This window comes from Carcharhinus amblyrhynchos, chromosome 18, assembly GCF_965287045.1.
Source record: "Carcharhinus amblyrhynchos chromosome 18, sCarAmb.v2.hapA, whole genome shotgun sequence".
NCBI lineage: Eukaryota > Metazoa > Chordata > Chondrichthyes > Carcharhiniformes > Carcharhinidae > Carcharhinus > Carcharhinus amblyrhynchos.
The window spans coordinates 35,957,831-35,978,804 of record NC_137341.1 but is presented as its reverse complement, the minus strand read 5'-3'; the positions used below and the strand labels follow the sequence as shown (position 1 = coordinate 35,978,804).

The 20,974-nt window shown below is 40.5% G+C and overlaps 1 protein-coding gene across 1 annotated transcript in view; it reads right to left on the bottom strand.

Moving 5' to 3' along the window:
* Nucleotides 1-20,974, bottom strand: part of lmtk2 (lemur tyrosine kinase 2) — a 125,504-nt gene that overhangs the window by 76,299 nt on the left and 28,231 nt on the right. The window contains exons 2-3 of the mRNA XM_080206823.1: nucleotides 5,482-5,603; nucleotides 3,189-3,342 (exon numbers count right to left, since the gene is read on the bottom strand). Of these exons, the coding sequence (XP_080062949.1) occupies nucleotides 3,189-3,342; nucleotides 5,482-5,603 (276 nt within the window). The remainder of the gene's footprint in view (nucleotides 1-3,188; nucleotides 3,343-5,481; nucleotides 5,604-20,974) is intronic.

Here is a 20,974-nt window from a genome sequence, read left to right as displayed (position 1 = left end):
TGAGCGGAATTGGCGAATGTAGACTGGGGGCACAGATTGGTTGGTAGCACGGCTGAGGAACAGTGGAGGATTTTTAAGGAGATCTTTTTCGGTACTCAACAAAAATATATTCCGATGGTAAAGAAGGAATGTAGGAGAAGGGATAACCTCTGTGGTTATCAAAGGAAATAAAGGAGAGTATTAAATTAAAAGCTGATGTTCAGAGTGGCTAAAAATAGTGGGCGATTAGGAGATTGCGTAAGATTTAAAAATCAACAAAGAATGACTAAGAAGGTGATAAAGAAAGGAAAGATAGACTATGAAGCTAAACTAGCACTAAATATAAAAAATGACAGTAAAAGTTTTTACAAATATATAAAGAAGAGGAGGCTGGCTAGAGTGAATATTGGACCCTTGGAGGATGAGAGGTGGGATTTAGCGGTGGGTGATGAGGAAATGACTGAGGCTTTAAGTAAGATTTTTGCCTCGGTCTTCATGGAGGAGGACACAAATAGTTTGCCGGATATTAAAGATAGAAGGATGGTAGGAGTTGAGGGCCTTAATGCGATTACTGTCACAAGAGAGGTAGTGCTTGATAGACTAATGGGACCGAAGGTGGACAAGTCCCCAGGACCGGCTGGAATGCATCCCAGGGTTCTGAAAGAAATGGCAGAGGTGATGGTGGATGCCTTAGTAATTATTTATCAAAATTCGCTGGACTCCGGGGAAGAGCCAAAAGATTGGAAAACGGCTAATGTTACACCGCTGTTTAAAAAAGGTAGCAGACAAAAGGCAGGGAATTATAGGCTGGTTAGTTTAACGTCTGTAGTTGGAAAAATGCTTGAATCCGTCAAAGAAGAAATAGCGAAGCACCTAGAAAAGAATGGTTTGATCGAGCAGACGCAGCACGGATTCGTTAAGGGGAAGTCCTGTTCGACCAAATTTATTGGATTTCTATGAGGATGTGACTAGTGCGGTAGACAGAGGGGAACCGGTGGATGTGGTGTTTTTAGATTTCCAAAAGGTGTTTGGTAAGGTGCCTCGTAAAAGGTTGCTACAGAAGGTTAGGGTGCATGGAGTTGGGGGTAAGGTGTTAGCGTGGATAGAGGATTGGCTGTCCAGTAGGAAGCAGAGAGTTAGTATCAGTGGGCGCTATTCTGGTTGGCGGTTGGTGACTAGTAGAGTGCCGCAGGGATTGGTGCTGGGGCCTCAACTGTTTACCATTTATATAGATGATCTGGAGGAGAAGGCTGAGTGTAGGGTGACGAAATTTGCTGATGACACGAAGATGAATGGAAAAGCAAATTGCGTGGAGGGTGTGGAAAGTCTGCAGAGAGACCTGGATAGGCTGAGCGAGTGGGCGCGGACCTGGCAGATGGAGTACAAATGTTAGCAAGTGTGAGGTTATCCACTTTGGCAGAAATAATAGTAGGAGGGATTATTTAAAAGGCAAAAAGCTGTAGCATGCTACGGTGCAGAGGGACCTGGGGGTCCTTGTGCACGAGTCGCAAAAACCCAGTCTGCAGGTGCAGCAGGTGATCAAGAAGGCGAATGGAATGTTGGCCTTCATAGCGAGGGGGTTAGAATATAAAAGTAGGGAGGTCTTGCTGCAACTGTACAGGGTACTGGTGAGGCCGCAGCTGCAGTAGCGTGTGCAGTTTTGGTCGCCGCACTTGTGGAAGGATATATTGGCCTTCGAGGGAGTACACAGGAGGTTCACTAAACTGATACCAGAGATGAGGGGGTTGGCCTATGAAGACAGACTAAATAGACTGGGTCTGTACTCGTTGGAGTTTAGAAGGATGAGGGGGGGATCATTTCGAGACATATAAGATAATGAAGGGGATGGATAGGGTTGAGGTAGAGAGATTCTTCCCACTTAGAAAGGATAGCAGGACTAGAGGACACAGCCTCAAAATAAGAGGGGGGGGGGTGCAGTTTAGATTGGAGTTGAGGAGGAACTTCTTCACTCAAAGGTTGGTGAATCTCTGGAATTCTCTGCCCGTTGAAGTGGTGGAGGCTACCTCGCTAAATATATTTAAGTCATGGGTAGATAGGTTTCTGATAGACAGGGGAATTAAGGGTTACGGGGAGAAAGCAGGAAAGTGGAACTGATCCACTTCAGATCAGCCATGATCTTACTGAATGGCGGGGCAGGCTCGAAGGGCTAGATGGCCTACACCCGCTCCTATTTCTTACATTCTTATGTTCTTTTCACTTAACTAGATATTTCTGACAAACCTGCATAGCAGCATTGTGAAAGGTTGCCCTGGATCAGTGAAATTTTACACAGACTTCAGAGCAGTATGTCTTGCAAGTATTTATTTTGTACGTTTACATTGTTACTTTATATATTAATGCCACTCAGTGTACTGCTATAGATCTTATGTATAATATAATTTACCAAGCTGCACACAAGTGGAAGGCAAACGATATTCAAAATCTATTAAAATTAAGCGTTAAGATTTTTGGGCACACTGACGGCAATTATTCAAGCAACAAGTACCAGTCCATTGTGTTTTTATTGTCCTAAATAAAATCAAAGATTGGGTTAAAAAAAAAACCTCCACACCCCACCAATGTAATTTCTATTTGTTCACTTTGCCTTTTAGGCTGACTCCTTGCTGGGTTAAAACTACATGCATGGCAATTAACACTTATACTCCAAAATATTCTTTTACGTGAAATTTTGAAATTACCACCATTTTGGAGACTACATGGAGATTTTTTTTAAAATAGGATTCTTACTTGCGTTCTTGGGACTTGATGTTCAACAACTTCATCCAATTATGCACGTTGAAACAGCAAACTGGTGGCCTTCGTATCTCCCCACACTATCATGGGTTTTGTTAATGGCAATCAAGAAGGGGAATCCTGAAAAACGGTGTACCCCCTAACACAGGGTGGGAGGCGCCACTGGAACACTGATAACACCACTAGCTGAAATTAGTTAACTCAGTACAGATCAAGTGCGAACTTGAAATCTTCTTGTCAGTATAACTGTTATTCACCAAGATAAACTTGCTGACTCATTGCCGAACCAACAAAAAATATTTCTGCAATAAATTTTACCTTTTTTCAAATCAATGTATGCAATTACAAACAAGAACCAAACTCCTACTGGGACACATATGTTAAGCAATGCTTACAGTCATTTAACCAATCTTATTAAAAAAAAGTGTAACACTGAAATGCAGGCCAGCTCATACCTTGTGTTTTAGATGACTGAAGCTGTGTTGGAGTAGAAAGTACAATATTTGGAACTGTAAGTGTGTAAACTTCAGCAGGCGCAGGAGGTGAAGGAGTGTCTTCTGCAGGTGGAATGAAATCATTTTCTTCATCAAGATTATCATCTTCAAATTCCTGAAATTCAAAGAAGTGAGAGATTTGCCATCATTTAAAAGGTCATTATAGGCATTGTAATGCATATCCTTGCATTACTTTAAGCAAAAGTGCAATGTTGTAAATCATGCTGTCATACACAATATCTTATCATGACAAAGATTCATCAGTGGGGTTGGACTTATAAATCTCTTAAAGTGAAATGTTTGATTTTATTTGATCATAGAAACATAAAAAATAGGAGGAGGCCTTTGAGCCTGCTCTCAGTGCCAGGGACCCAGGTTTGATTCCCGGCTTAGGTCCCTGTCTGTGCGGAGTCTGCACGGGTTTTTTCCAGGTTCTCTGGTTTCTTCCCACAGTCTGAAAGACATGCTGGTTAGATGCATTGGCCATGCTAATATTCTCCCTCAGTGTGCCCAAATAGGCACCAGAATGTGGCATCTAGGGGATTTTCATAATAACTTCATTGCCTTGTTAATGTAAGCCTACTTGTGACACAAATAAACAAACTTTAAAAGCCATTCAATTTTTTGTTTTTATTCCAATTCAATCAAACCAAGTCCAATTCAGAGTCTCAACAAGTTGAGACATTCCAGATTCAAGCTAACACGGCAGGGCTTTCACCTCCTGTCTTGGGCTTGATCTACATGATTCAAGCTGAGTGGGGTAGGCATAGCACCTCCTCCAAGGCTTAATCTCGTGTGCATCTTAGCCAAAAGGCTGAGATGCCACTTTTAAAAATTGCTTCAAATGAGGCTGAAATGTAATCTAATGACTTCAACCAAGAACAGCATGTTGATACTACACTTGATCTTAGCCATTCAATTTAATTATGGCTGATCATCAAATTCAATATCATGATCCCACCTCAATATCCCTTTAGCTTCAAAAGCTATATCTAATTTATTCTTGAAATCACACAACATTTTGGCCTCAACTATTTTCTGCAGTTGTGAATGCCACACCTGGGTAGAATTCCCCTCCCTGGTGAAGACATTTCTCCTCACCTCAGTCCTAAAAGAACTTATACTCAAACTATGACCGAGTTCTGAACTCCCCCACATCAGGAAGATTCTTTCTGAATCTACCCTGTCTAATTCTGTTAGAATTTTACAAGTTTCTATGAGATCCTCTCTCACTCTTCTGAACTTCAATGAATATAATCCTAACAAACTTAGTCTCTCCTCATATGACAGACCTGGCACCCCAGGAATCAGCCAGGTAAATCTTTTCTGCACTCCCTCTATAGCATGAACATCCTTCCTCAGGTAAGGACACATAAAATTAAACACAATACCACAGAAGTGGCCTCAAAAACACCCTATGCAATTGCAATAAAACTTCCCTATCCCTATACTTAAATCCCCTTGCTGTGAAGGCCAACATACCATTTGCTGTTTTCATGCCTGCTGTACTTGCATGCTTACCTTCAGCAATTGATGCACAAGGAGGGGTCGCTAAGTATCTACCCCTCTCAGTTTGCACCCATTCAGTTATAATTATCCTTCCTATTATTGTTACCAAAGTGGATAACCTCACATTCTTCCACACTGTATCGTATCTGCCATGCATATGCCCACCCACTCAGCCTGTCCAAATCATGATGAAGCATTGCTGCATCCTCCTCACAAATCATTTCCCAACCAACTTTCTTTCATCTTCCAAAGATTTATCATCAGTTTTGCCTTTGCAGTGTTCTTTAAAAAATACTGGAATCAAACAATGTACAGAGTGTATTTCGACAACTGAAGGAAAATATCATGCTTGCTTGAAGAGGTTCCACCCCATGTAACTTAAATCCAAGTTTCTGACACTAAGTAATATTTATACACAAGTGAAATAGTAACCAAATAATTACAGAACCCTGCCCCCCTCAAAAATTCAAATAAACTGGCAGACTGGAATGAGTAATAGATTTGCTCCCATGGCTGGCAATCACAAGCAACAGAAAAAAATAATCAGAATCAAGTGAAATTGAAAATCTAATCTGTGAAGTGACCCTCCTGAAGCAGCCTGCTGTAATATGCAACGCAAAGGGCATTTAAGTGATAGATATACTGCTAACACACTGTGTAAGCAACTTCACGGTCACAGTCAATAAATTATGTGGCAGCTGATAGAAATCAACCAGAGTAACTAAGGCACATTCTATGCGCTTACCTTGAAATTTATTTCTGGCTGCTTACAGCAGGATGCACAGTTCACAAGCAGAATGATGAGGACAACTAAGCTGCACCCAGTTAGTAAGAGCAGTGACGAGGAGACTTCAACAGCTGCTTCCCCTGAAAAAAGGATTGCAGTCATTTTCCAACATCCGTTTTAAAACACATTCCAAGAAAAAACACACACTGATGTACAGTTTAAATGGATAACTCCCTGTTGCCAAGTTAGAATAGCACAGTTAATTCTAATGGTTAAAGAAATTTGTTTTAAAAATGTTTTAATTATTCACCAGAATGTTAATTTATATATATGTAGCTGTTGTTATATGTATATAATAAATTAAATACGTTTATCACATCTAATAAACTGATTCTATAAAAAAGACGCCAAGTTTAACCTATAAGTTCTGAGTTAAAAACAGATGATGGTGTACAAAAATCCCAAATAAATACACAACATTCTTCCAAGATGCACAGCCTAGTGGAGTACAGAATGAATTTGCACATGCATAACAGTACTCAGGCCATCCAAATGAATTTTAATTGCTTTGAAGTTGGCTAGGCAAATATAACATCAAATAGGGACACAGTAAGATCCCACAAGCAATAAAATGACCAATCATTTTGTTGGTTGGATGAGAAATGTTGATCTGGACATCAAGAGAAAGCCTTCCTCTTTTTAGAACAGCATCATAAGGTCTTTAGAATAGGTCATATTTTATCCAATGCAGGATCTCCAACACAACAATGAATTATCTGATATGTGGTCAAGTGAAGGTTTGAACTCGAGGCAAGAGAGTGTTCCTGACTTAGCCAAGCTGATACACTGTTTAATATAATCAGAATGGATGCATCTGATCATGCTTAACTTGAGTACCTTTAACTTTCTAGCTATTTTGATCCTTTCAACAAAATAGAATCCATGCAGTTACACACAACAGATGGTACAACAAAATTTGAGAAAACATTGTGCACATAGATTCACTTGTGTAGACCACAGGAAAAGTCTGGAGATGAGGATTAACTGAAGCCTAAATCCAGAGCTCAGTCTTGGCATGGATTTTCTGTAATGACCTGAAAAGGGCCTACTGCTACTTGTGTTCAATAAACAATACTCTGGCAGAAACACCGGCAGTGGGAGATCCGGCAACAAGTCAACACAATTGCATTGTCCTGGGAATTCCAATGGAAATTTCCCTAAGACAGTGGGAAGGGAGAAACTCGAAGTGGAAGCTGCCTAGTTTTCACCAGTTGTTAAATAAAGGCAGATCTTAACATTCTGTAAATCCAAGTGAGTAGCTTTTGTTAAAATACTTCTGATCATGCAACTGTGCTTATGAAGATAGATATCCTTAACTTTCTGATGAAGACATGAAATGTTATAATATCCTTGATTTTATGTTTTTCAGCTGTTTTCAGAACATGAATGTTGGCCTGAATCCATCATTTGAGAGACATATTAATGAAAACACCTTTGTAACCAGCTCTTGAATGGACTGCATGCTAGTTTGGGAGTAAGATACTCTTTGCTGATTATTGTGGCCAATCCTATAGCGTGTCTATTAACACCCTGAATCTTGCCAATTTAACTGACTTAAGGTTTACCTAGTGTTACAGACAGGAGAGGGGTTCATTTAAACAACACTAATTTCCTCCTCTTACCACCTGCCTGTAAACACAAAGATGTTTTGATTTGCTTCTCCCTTATAAGGGACATATTGCCCAACCCCTCTGTTTTGATGTGAATGAGCTTCTACTAATAACCCCAGAGCAAACTCGAGAAATGTGTGCGAATGAATTAATCCTTCGAAATGCAGGAGGAGCATTACAACAATGCCTCCTTGGCATTGAAACAGTAAAAAATGGGAGGGAGAAAAGAAAGGTTTACAGTGCAGAGACCACAGAGAAAATAAATAACGTCTCACATGGGTTCCAGAGTCCAGAATCAAAGCCCATTAGCACATTCCTTCACAAAACTGATACTGGATAATTTACTATTCTACTGGTGTTGACTTCACACAATGAGATGGGTGCACTGAGGTAATTCTGCCTTGTAGGTGATGACACAAGCTTTCCAATAGCAGCATAGATAGGGCCAAATGCCCAGCATTGGCCAGAGCTCCTTGTCTGTGATGCTGCTAATTCGATGGTAAAACTAGACTTTGCAGTACAGCAAGGCAATATTACTAGTTCTACAAATTAGTGATCCATGTCACATGACTCCCATCTACTCACACTGTCTTTGATAAAGGGTATGTATCCTTCACTTGAGTCCCCAAGGTTGCTGAATGTCTCAATCATTAAGAGTTGAAAGGAAGATTGAGGGGCCCCTTGTTTAGCAGACAAATTTGGCCAGGCTTTATGAAATGCAGGTGGCTTTTGTATAGGTCTCTTGAGTTTGGTCCACGCAGCCTACAGGGGGATCGTCAGTGGCTCTTTGGGTAGCTAAGTACAAGTTTCTCTGATACTGCCAGGTAGCTCCTTTTTCAGGGTCACAGTTAGACACAAGTTCAGTCATTTTAGGTTTTTGCTCTTTGCTATCTGTAACAATTTCAAACAAGACAATGAGCATATTGCTATACATTTGATAAGAAATAGTGAGGTCTGTCTTCGTCTCTCACATAAGTAAATATGGTATTTCATCCAGTAAAGTTAGGTACAGTGTAATTCAAAATTGGATGCTTCAACTGTCCTAGGTTCAAATAGGATGTGTCACGTTTGTATACAGATCTTTCAAATGTGACTGTTGAGATTATAAAAAGATCTGGATTTTTTTTAAAACTCCAAGTTCTCACAAAACCTAATACTTGTCCTGTGCACAAAAAAATCAACGTGTTCATTTTAAAAGGAACATTATTTGGTTAAAACTAGTTACATGCCATTAAAAACTAAAATGGGCAAAGAAATGTATCTGGACACCACAGTTGATGTCCAAACTTGTCAGGCAATAAAGAAATGCTGCCCAGCTTTCAGTTTTGAAAGAACAGTAAGCAGCTAATAATTAAATAATTGCTACCACAATTTGCTCAGTATTATTGAAGGGAGGTTAATTTTGTATGTCTACTCATACTAGCACTGACCTTTTCCATAGCTATATTACATATACTCAGAATATCATCTTGTTTATGGCCTTTTCCATATGAATAGTATTGTCTGGTGCAAATGGCATGGGCCAAGGCAGTCTAAAAAGGGTTCAGCTTGATTTTTAAGCATAATTCTGTCCAACTGAATAATATATCACACTGCTCACAGGAATGACCTACAGTTTAAAATGTTACATTGTGAGGGCAACGTGTGGGACTCTGGTCAGTACTACTGATAAAGGAGGAATAGCTTAAATTGGGGAAATTTATTTAGGAGTAATGAGTAAACATTAAAATGTAATAAAAGTCTGTAATTTCTTCAAAATATTAATAGCTACTTAAATAAATATCCAACAATAAAATAATGCAAAGTTTCTCCACACAAACAGCATATAACCAACTTGCTACCAGAACCTTAAACATGCTTCAAAAGTCCCTGAATTTACTTCCCAATGGCAAAGAAACACCATTAATCTCTCTACTGTCAACACCCATGAAGGAACTAATTGATGCTCTGAGGAATGTACATGACAACGGCATGACCAACAAGCGTCTCTTGACCTAGTGACCACTTTGAAAATATACTACAGATGATATCATGGGGGCAAAAGCGTGCCTGCCTGGTACTTGGTGGTGCCAAAGTGCAAAACCAAAGAAAATCTGAACCCACAGCAGCAGTCAAAAGGATTCTATCATTTCCCCTCCCTCCTGCTGAAATATCCTATGCATGACTTTGCCATGACAATTACCAGGCTGAAAATCTGGCACTCCCAAAAGCAACTTGTTTCCATTGGCCCCCAGCATAAGATTACTACTGCTTTACATACCTCAATCTTCACAGAATTTGGCAAATAGGAAACAAAGTGCTACTTTCAAAAGCTGCCTGCTATAAAAGTTCACCGTCAGGATAATTGAGCACCAATTTTATTCTTGGATATATTTTTAAACCATAGGATAAAGGCAAACTAAAGGCTTTTTGAAGATGGCTTTCTAACACATCAACATCCACAATGATCTATACTGCATGGACTCAAATGGACTTAAATGGTGTGGATTAATCCATTTAAACAGCAATGTCTCTCCAATGAGTATTTACAGTGCCTAATGATCCATGCTGAAGAACTGATTGAATAATACAGTTCTATTTTTAACCAGCAGTTTCCATAAAAACTGAGAAGAGGTTAGATTGAGATGTTCAGTCATGAAGGGTCAAGATAGAGTAAATCGAGGAAGATTGTTCCCAATGGAGGAAGGGTCAAGAGCCAGAGGACACGAGCTGAAGCAACTGGCAAAAGAACCATTGGCAACATGAGGAAAAATCTTCTTTTAAAACGAAGCAAATGGTTAAGATCTGAAATGCACTGCTCGAGAGTGTGTGACTGAAGTAGATACGTTAAGTTTCATTCACAAGCAGGCTTACATTAACACTGCAATGAAGTTATTGTGAAAATCCCCTAACAGCTTTCAAAACATAACAGATAAATGCCTGAAGGGAAAAGATTTGTAGAGCTATGGGAGAAAAGGGGAAGGCAGGGGAGTGTGACGAGCTGAGTTTTTCTTGCAGAACCAGCATGGGCACGACAGACTAAATAGCTTCCTTCTATATTGTAATCATTCTATGATGCATTTTACACTTTGCTGTTACAAACATGAAGCATTTAAAGTAGGATAATTCACTGAAAAAGCAATGCTGGAAAACTTGCTGTTATTTAGGAACAAATCCACATGAAGGAGAAGTAACCACTGTACCACAGAAAAGGTGACCTGTTAAGACCTTGACTTTCTTCATTTCTCTCTGCTTTTAAGTTGAAACACCCACTTCAGCCCACTGCAAACCAATAACCAAAATGGGTCATCACACATTACCACAAATTACTGTTCACAAAAATTAACAGTTGAGTCTAAATCAGATTTGATTTTGCCTTAGGCAAATACATCACAATTCAAATCAACATTGCCTGGATCTTCTGACATGGCTTTAGTATAAGCAGAAAATGGGCAGCCCCAACAATTTTTAAAAATCCATAATTAACGAAACTAGAAAATGCTTATGCTCCATCATAAATTCATACAAGTAGCTTTTTTCTGGTGGCTCCATTCATGGCTTGGGGGCAGATTGCTAGTTCTCCAAAGATTGAGGCAAATGACAAATGTAAAGAAAGTAGGAGGTCAATTACCAACAAAACACTCACAAACAAAAAACCAGATGATTTCAACTCACATTTCCACTGCACCAAAATCAAAATGATTTTGTTTGGGGTAGTTCTTACAACCTCCGTATAAGCCAATATCATTGATCCCTTTTTCTAATCACAGCAAATGCAACAATACTGGTGAAAGTCATCACCTGTACATGGACAGGAATGGATAGAGGGTATGCCAAGGACCTGTCTGCTGTTCAGAACAACATAAAAGATCCCTAGGCAAATTTCAAAAACAGCAAGGGTTTCCATCAGGGTCAAGATCAATATTCGTTCTTCAACTACCACCAAAACGTGATGGATCATATACCAGAGATGTGGAAAACCATTTCTTCAGCTGCCCAATAACTTTGTAGTGGGTAATACTAAAAATTCAACACAGTGGACTGAAGCAGTTGATCTGACAGTTGTGCTGGCAAAAGGAGAAAAATGAGTTCCAATCACAGTTAGAATATGCTGGGACTGGGTCTGATATTGGGGGGGGGGGGGGGGGGGGGGTGTGTGTGTGTGTGTGTGTGTGCGCGCGCGCGTACAAGGAATGCAAATTAGCAGGTTTGCACTCCAAACAGTGATTACAATTATACCTGGTTTAAAAAAAAGTTCAGAGGAAATTTTTAAAAGTATATTTTATAATACCATTATGATTCCTCTCCAGGATTATTTATGCACAGCAGTGATCTGGAGATTGACCATCAATACTTGGAGACCCCAGGGTGACGGTGAAGGGTTGGCAACCCGAGGCATGGGCCAGTTCAAAGTAACATTGAGTCCCTGGTCTGAACAACAAGCAACTTCAATTTCTTTTAAAATATCAATGGCAGAGCCAACAATACAGGTAGACAAGCCCCAGGTTTGCCCATCGTCTGGGCTAAGTTAGCCAGCTTCGGCTGGCACTCTGGTAGCACTATTACAATTAATCACAATGAAGTAGAGTATGTGGGATGTTGGCAACAACCATCACAATTTCCTACTGCTATATAATGGCTGTCCACCATCTATGCTTTATATTGGTGCATAAGGGCAGAGTATATTTAGCTGCTATGGTGCTCCCCAAGGTTGAAGAGCCTAGTAGCACTGTCACTCATAATTGAGACATGAACAATGATCAATAAAATCACTAGTCGCCGGGTGTCAGAATCCACGGAATTCCACAAATGTAGGAAGCACAGTGCCTGATCTAAATGGTCATGTAGCATTCTGATCAGCAGTACATCCAAGGGCACAAGGTAACACAATCAAATCAAATTCTTCCTTCATTGCACATCCACAATCAATAGCTATGACTGGATATTAACAAGGGGCAAGAATCATGATTCCCTTCCCCCTTGTTAATCCAGAGTGCACTGCCACTCTGGCCGAGGCCTCCCATTTTTTATTTTAAACATATCGTTTTTCAGATATCACACTTCAAGAATATTACGTGAGTATTTTCAGAAAACAGAAACTGGGTTAATCTATGACTGGATTTATAACATTCAAGCAATTCAATTTAGCTCATTTATGTTTAACAATCTTCCTTGGAGCAAAATTTTGTCTCATTTAGAGCCAATTAGTTCACGGTGGCCAACATTTAAGTAGCCATTTAATAAGCTTAATGCAGATCTTGGCTTCCCACATCTAGACTAAATATGCCCTCAGCATATATAATCCTCAACCAAACATCAAATAAATCAAATTTATCCCAGCTGTTAAGGAATTCCTTTTTCCAAATTTAACACCTCCGAAAGGATTTGAATTAAAAGAATTGAACAGAAATATCAAGAAAGTTCTTAATCAGAACACTTTCTCCTTTCAAAAGAATTACTGCACGTCATGCATGTATATCACAGGTGCATTTGGAAAATAACTCTTGTTTTATGGTTTTAAAATGCCATTCATAGAATATTAGCATTAAGCGCTTGCTGCACTATAGAAAATCACATGAACTAAGTACTGTGTTCTGTCCTTCTTTGTAATGCCTCCAAAACTTTTTTTGGCTGTATATCTCTATTCAGATTTACAAACTCTTCACAAACCCCACAATCAGTTTACTTTTTAACTACATATTTTGTAAATCATTATAATTTCACTTGTAAGTAATTATGTGTTTATAATAACAAACTTTTACTTACTATTGTGATGGATGAGAGTGTTTGTTGGAACACAAGCACTTGAATTTGGAAGAAATATATGAAACCTCACCAAAACAGCCCCCCCGCCAAGAAAAATCACTCAGCAATCTTCTTCCCAGCCTCCCTTCCCTACTCATTCACGACTTTTTCCAATCCATTAACTCCCACTCACTCACTAGCTCCTCTTCTCAAACTCTCACCTCCCCCACAATCTCCTTTGAATGTCTGAGATAGCTCCAGGATAATGGTCTTGGTTAGATAGGCTGTGTTCACCCAGCACTCCGCTGATCTGTGGGTCAAGCAGCATCTTCCTCCACACAGACATTGTTTCAGCCAGCAGCTGCTCTCACATCACTCTGCACCATTATTTATTTATTAGAGTCGCAAGTAGTCTTACTGCAATGAAGTTACTGTGAAATTCCACTAGTCACCACACAGCAGTGTCTGTTTGGGTACACTGGGAGAGAATTTAGCATGGCCAATCCACCATAACCAGCATATCTTTCGGACTGTGGGAGGAAACCAGAGCACCCAGAGGAAACCCATGCAGTCACGAGGAAAACATTCAGAATTCCACACAGACAGTGACCCAAGCCAGGGATTGAACCTATGTCCCTGGTGCTGTGAGGCAGCAGTGCTAATCACTGTGCTGCCCCAGGTACTCAGGTTCATGCACTGCTACAACTTTGTTGCTCCCATGCTTGATGGTCATAAGTACGAATGCATCTCACTAGTGTGCCTATTTGCACAGGTACGGGAGAAAAACGAGTGAATGCAGGAGTAGCAAAATGATGAGTGATGGCACATTACCCTGAGCACCAGAGGTTGGGAACCCCTGGACTACGCAGAGGTAGAAATAATTGCTCATCTCTTTACACAACTAGTAAAGTATCCCCTAGAGGCATCTGCTGTACCCCACTTTAGGGAGCACTTTTTTTTTTAGGTTCAAGGTAGATTGCTTCACATTTGCCCACACTGAAATTCATTCACTATAGTTTTCCTGAATGGAGGGGAAGGGAAGGAGGGAGAGAGAGAGGGAGATAGATATTATATGAAGGAAGGGAAGGAGATGGGAGTATGTCACAGCAAGGGAAGAGGGATGGGGTAGACCTCACAGTAGGGAGTGGAGAGAGGAAGGGAAGGAACATACGTCATGGGAGAGAGAGGGAAGATAGAGGTGGGAGTGGAGATCATGGGATGGGAGGAGACAAGACAGCCTGGCTAGAAAAGATGAAGATTCTGCTATCACAACTGAGCAATGGAACCAAAATAAAGAATCTACTAAAGAAGGCGCAAATAACATAAGATCTTTAAGGAGAAAAGGATCAAGAACATGTGTTACGATTGCAATGCAGTAAAAGATTCATGGAGAACACGAAAATATCAAAACTAAAAAAGGCAAGCTGAAATACATGCACTTGAATAATGAGGAGGAGAAACAGAAAAGCTACAGAAAAATGGTTAAACGATCCATGTGATTATACTCTAAGGATTGAATTGACTAGGAAAGATAAACCTAAGGTACGCACAAGTAAAGGAGATTAATGGCATTTAGCATCAGCAATTTATAAGGAAAGGTTTTTATTACCAAACCCTGAAGTAAAAAAAAGGCTGGAAGGAGCAGCAGGGCTCCGCAGGATGACAGAGGAGCAGTGGGATCATTCACAGCAAAAGGCTAGTACCACCCTCATGAACCCACCATGTTAGGACATATCCAATAATAACATTGGATCTGTTGTAGTGTGACCAATGGTAACATGCTGTAATGGTCAGCTGACCCAGTAAACTATGTAACCAATGACTAAATGATGTGGTGGTCTGCTGACTAGCTGACTCAGATTAAATAAACCACTGGGGTTTGTGGGAGCTTGGAATGGCCCAGGGTGAGGCCAAGTGTTGGAGTAATGAAGTTTCTTTATTAAACCTTTTTCTTTGATTTATGAGTTGGAGTAAGTCTTGTTTTATTTTGTTGCCTACAATTGAAGGGTTCCTTCTGGTAGGTCAGACACCACTGCACTTTATGAATTCCAGAGATAGAAGGCCTGTGAGAAACAGGACTGCATGCATGTCCTCAGCCTATAAGCTAGAGTTTGGATTCCCTTGCCATTGGACAAGGCCTTGCTCCATCAAACCCATGTGAAAGTTGGTATGCAATAGCCACCACAAAACTCATGCACAGGCATCATCCACCCCTTAAAATGAAATTCTGGACTTGGAATGTCAGGACCCTCACGGACAACCCCAGCAGTAAGAGACCAGAACAGTGTACTGCAATCATTGCCCAGGAGCTCTGGTGTTTCAACACTGACATCACCATCTTAAACAAGACTCAGTGGACAAGCTCAAGAAACAAATACAGCTTAAGGAACAAGGCAATTACACCTTTTGTAAAGATAAACTAGAAGATTGCCACCTCCACAGGGTTAACTTTACCATTAAAAGCAGATCAGTTTGCTGTCTCAGGCTCCCTTTGCAAGATAAACGAGAACCTCATGCCCTTTGGCTCATCCTAGCCCAGAACCAGAATGCTACAGTCATTAGTGCATACACCCCAACACTGGAAGCTACAATTGAGTCCAGAGAGGAATCTGCTCCAGCCTCAAACAATCCTTGACCCAAGTCCCAATGGACAACAAGCTGATCCTCTTTGCTGACTTCAACACCAGAGTTAGAAGGGACACAGACGCCTGGGGATGTGTAATCAGCAAAAAAAGGGATAGGGAAATCCAACACCAACAGTACCCTGCACCTGACAAAATGACTAGAACATGACCTCATCATAACCATCAGCTCGTTCCATCAGGGAAACAAGAACAATGTCTCATAGCAACACCCTCATTCCAAGCAATAACACATGCTTGACTGAGTCAGAGGTGAGGGGCCACTTGACAGAAGCTGACAGGTGCTGAACGGACCACTGTCTAATCTGCTCTGTGGTCAACATCAACGTAATCCCAATGTAGAGACGGCAACAGAAACAATGCTACAGGAAAATCAGTACCTGATCTATGTTCAAGGCCTCCAGAATCAACACCAAGGAAGAGACGCTTGGTCACTTGCCCAGGAAACAAGATTGGTTCAATAAAAGCAACCAGGAGATCCAGGAGCTGATAAACCACAAGCACAAGGTTGTTTTGAACCTGAAACAGCAACCCAATTCGAACAAGAAGCCAGCTCTTCAGACAGCTGAAGACTGAGGTCCAGCTAAAAAAAACACAACCTAAAGAACAGATGGTGGTTAGAGAAAGCACAGGACATTCTGCACTTCAGTCAATAATCAGTCTTTAACACAGACCATCTATGGCTCAAGCTCCCAAGGTGTCACTCTACAGCTGACCAAAAACAAGAGGTGCTCATCAAGAACAGAGAGGCAGTCAGTACCTGTTGGAAGGAACAACTTGAAGTTTTATTTATTTATTATTGTCACAAGTAGGCTTACATTAACACTGCAATGAAGTTAGTGAGAAATCCTAGTCGCCACATTCCGGCACCTGTTCAGATACATTGAGTGAGAATTTAGCATAGCTAATGCACCTAACCAGCACGTCTTTTTGGAAGGAAACCAGAGCACCCGGAAGAAACACATGCAGACACGGGGAGAACGTGCAAACTCCACACAAACAGTGACCCAAGCCAGGAATTGAATCCAGGTCCCTAGCACTGTGAGGCAGCAGTGATAACCACTGTGCCACCGTGCTGCCTAAAAGGCTTCCTTAACAGAGACTCTGTCTTCAAAGCAGCATCCAGCAGCATGCTACCTGCCAGCATCTCAACACATCCCCAATATGGGACGAGTTAGAAAAGGCCATCCAACAGATTAAAAAAACAAGGTATCAGGAGAAAAGTGACAAATCCACTTGCAATGAATACAAAGGAATTTCCCTGCTGTCAGGGTAAGTCATTGCAAAACCTCAATCACCTTCTCCATGGCTGAAGAGTTCCTGCCAGAATCCAAACGTGGATTCTGTCTACTATGGAGCACTACAGACACTATCACCACCATGCAGGAACTACATGAGAAATGCAGGGAACAGCACTAACCCACGTATATTTTCTTTAACCTCTGAAAAGCCTTTGATACTGTTGACCACAAAGTACTATAGAGTATCCTCCTCCGTTTCAGATTCCCCCTTAAATTTGTCACCATCCTCCGCTTACTCCACGATGACATGCAAGCCATAATCCTGATGAACAGAACCACAATTCACGTACGGACTGAGGTCAAGCAAAGCCACCAATGCTCTTCTCAAACCTTCTTTATTACAATACGCCATCTCATGCCCAGCAAGATCCCCACTGTCATGGAGCTACACTACAGAAAAATGGGAATCAAAATCCACGATGAGGCCTTGGATAACTTCCCATATCTTAGGAGCTAGTGTCAATAAAGGTAAACATCCCTGACAAGGTTCAACATCCCCTTCGGTGTATTAGCACAGCATTCAGTCACCTAAGGTTTTGAAGACTAGAGCCTCAGACCTGGCATCAGGCTCATGGTCTACACAGCATTGATACCTGCCCTCCTATACAGCCTAGAGAAGTGGTCTATGTATAGTAGGCACCTCAAAAGCATGGAGAGGTGCTACCAGTGCTGCCTCTACAAGATCCTGCAAATCCGTTGGCAAGATAGGCATACCAACATTCCCAGCATCAAAGTGTTGACCATGCTTGACCTGGGCAGGCACACTGTCCACATGCCTGGTACAAGCTTCCAAAACAAGCAAGCATTCTACTTGGAGTGTCGACAAGCATGCTCCAGGAGGCAGAGGAGGACACCCTCAAATCCTCCTTGAAAAAGTGCAACATCCCCACTGACGCCCAAGAATCCCTGGCCCAAGACTACCCGAAGTGGAAGAGCACATCTGGGAAGGAGTGGTCCACTTCAAGTTTCATTGCCAAAAGCAAGTAAAGCCAAGTGTCAGTGGCAACCCATGCACCCCACCCACTTGCTCCTCCCACCACCCTCTGAACTGAGGGTCATGCACTGAGCTCCTCAGTCACTTCATTTTAGTTTGGAAGCAAGTCAACCTCAAATCCCAGGGGACTACTTAAGGAGAGAAGAAATGATGGGGAAGAGTTAAACTAGGGAAGTTATACAGTTAAGTATAACTTGATCAAAGTTTTCAGATATTATGGGAAGAGACAGAATGAATACAGAACTATGTCCACTGATTGGAAAGTCTAAAACCTGGAAACATAGGCTAAGAACTAGACCTTCCAGGACTGAAATTAAGAAACACTTCTACACACAAAGGATGGTTTGGAATTCTGTGCAAATGACAACTGATGCCAGGTCAATTGTTCCATTTAATCTTTTTTTTAAAACCATGGGTATTAAGGAATATGGGGCAAGGCAGGGCTATGGAGTCAAGTAGCAAATTAGCCATGATCTCTCTACATGGTAGATGGCTAAATGGCCAACTCTTGCTCCTATGTGTTCTCATTTCTGAGGACACACAAGATGTCACTAAACAATCCAAGGTTGGTTTGCTTGCCAGAGCAGGTTCAAGCCTAACTGATCTGTGTGGCTCAAAATCACAATTAACATTTACTCTCTAAGCCATAAGACTCAAATAAAGATTTCATTCATTCATAATCATGCCAATTAATTATCAACAACCAAAACACATGGCTTTTTATTAAAATACAGCACACTGTGCACTACATGTTGTATACAGTCAACTGCAAAGGGTCTGCCTAAAAATGACAGGAGGCATTTTACAATACTAATAAAATCTAGAATTACATTTAAAAAATTTAAACTTAATCACTGAAACATTAGAAAAATACAACTCAATTCAAAGGAGTATAAGTCCTTGTAAGAAAAGATTTGACTGCATTACCTGGTCATCCCTTTTCTATTTTGTTCAGCTGAATGTCAAGAATGGTGCCAAAGGGTGTGGACTTTACACAAGATGCTGATCTAAAGTCCACGGTGACCCACATTTCGCGGCAGGCTAAAGGGTGCTTGACAACAAAGCTGGCAGAAATAAATTCAGCTACTCAATTACACGTAAAAGAAAGGATCATAGTAATTAGTGGAGAGATGACGAAAGTATGTAATTACTCTAATGATTAAATCCCTGTGGTTAAGTCTCCGGCTCTACAGTTAGTGTTCTGAAAGCAATCTCCACAAAATTTCAGTTAATATAATTGATGTGACTATTAGATAGTTTCAGCAATTTGGAGGCACGTTGCAAGGACATCTCAGTAATCAATCTTAAAGATAATTTTTACCAATTTCTAATCCAGCTCAAGTGGTCACTCGTTTCCCCATTCAGTCACAAGCCTTTCACACAAGAACAATTTTGTTGTTGCTATTCACTGCACATATAAATTAAGCTAAGTACTTGCGTTATGAAAATTGATACTGAACATGGTCTCACTTTTCAAACTTTCTAAGCCAAGCAAAAACTCTTTGAATCAAGTTGTTTACCAGTTATCTCTTCTCCAAATGAGGACATGAGAAAAATTTGTTGGAAATATTCAGCAGGTCGGGTAGCACCCATGAAGAGAGAAACAGTTAATATTTTGGGTAAATGAGCTTTTCAAAAGAACTGGAAAAAGTTAGAAACATTAGTTTTAAGCAAGCAAAAGTGAAAAGGTTTAAAAAAATGAAAGAGCCATGATAGCGTGGAAAACAGAATAGGATAAATGATAAAACGGTTTGTGGTACAAAGTCGAAGGAAGTGGTACTGGGACAAGAAATAAAATATGCGTCTGGATGGGGTGTGAATGGATGTACAGGTGCCATCCAAAACCAAAAACCAAGAGTAAAGGGAGATTAAAGCATGCAAAGAGAAACAAAATGTGGACAGTGATTGTGGTCCGAAATTGCCAAATTCAAATGTTGACTCTGGAAGTCTGCGAAGTGCCCAATTGAAAGGTGAGATATTGTTCCTCCAGCTTGCACTGAACTTCACTGCAAGTGGTCAAGATGATCATGAGAGCAAGGTGGAATAGCCTGTGTACTTTTTTCAACGTGGTAAACTCTATTCACTACTCATAATGCAGTCTGCTCTACATTGTAGGGACTAAATGCAGAATTTCATTTAGTCCAAAAGTCCCAAGCTTTGGGTTACTCATTTTCCTTCTCCACCTTCCCCCTTTTAACATGTTTAAAACCTATTATATGTCTAACTTTTCCCAGTTCTGTTGACAGAGACCTGAAATGTTAATTCTGTTTCTCTCTCCACAGATGGTGTCCTTTAGTATTTCCACCACTTCATTTTGATTTCAGTATTATATAACATTTTATTTCAGTATTACAACATTCACAGTATTTTGTTTTTGCACACAAGCTTCGATTTCTATTGTACTAACAGATCAGGAACCAAGAAAGCAATCTTCAATTTTAAATCAATAATTTTAATTAAAAGAATCCCGGGTTCAATTCCAGCCTTGGGTCACTATGCAAATTCCGCACAGTCATTTTCACCGTGTCTCCATGGGTTTCCTCCCACACTCCAAAGATGTGCAGCTTAGGTGGATCAGCCATACTAAACTGACCTTTAGTGTCAAGGGGATTAGCAGGGTAAATATGTGGGGTTACTGGGATAGGGCATGGGTGGGATTGTTGTTGGTGCAGGGTCAATGGGCTGAATGGCCTCTTTCTGCACTGTGGGGATTCTATGATTCTAAGTAATTTCATGTTCATATTTGCACCACAAATGCTCATGCACTGCAACCTTGTGTATTTTGTTAAAATGCTAAGATGAAAAGCAGAGGCTGCAAGACAAGTATTTTCAAATCACAGAGTGCTTTGCTTCTTTAGTTACTGAATTATTGCAGATACTTGTTAAATGTACACATTTGAGTGTTTTCATTTGTCTTTGATATTATTTATTAAAGGATTTTCTATTAATATGTCTTATTATTCAGGGCCGAGTTAGACAGACTTTTGATGTACAAGGAGTTCAAGGGTTATAGAGGACTGACAGGAAGGTGGAATTTAGGCCTGAATCAAAACAGGCATGACTTTATTAAATGGCAGAACAGGTTTGCAGGTCCAATTAAGACTTCTTCTGTTCTTGATTCTTATTGTTTTGTTTAGGAATATCACAGGTGAAATACTGCAATAACAACAATTTAACACT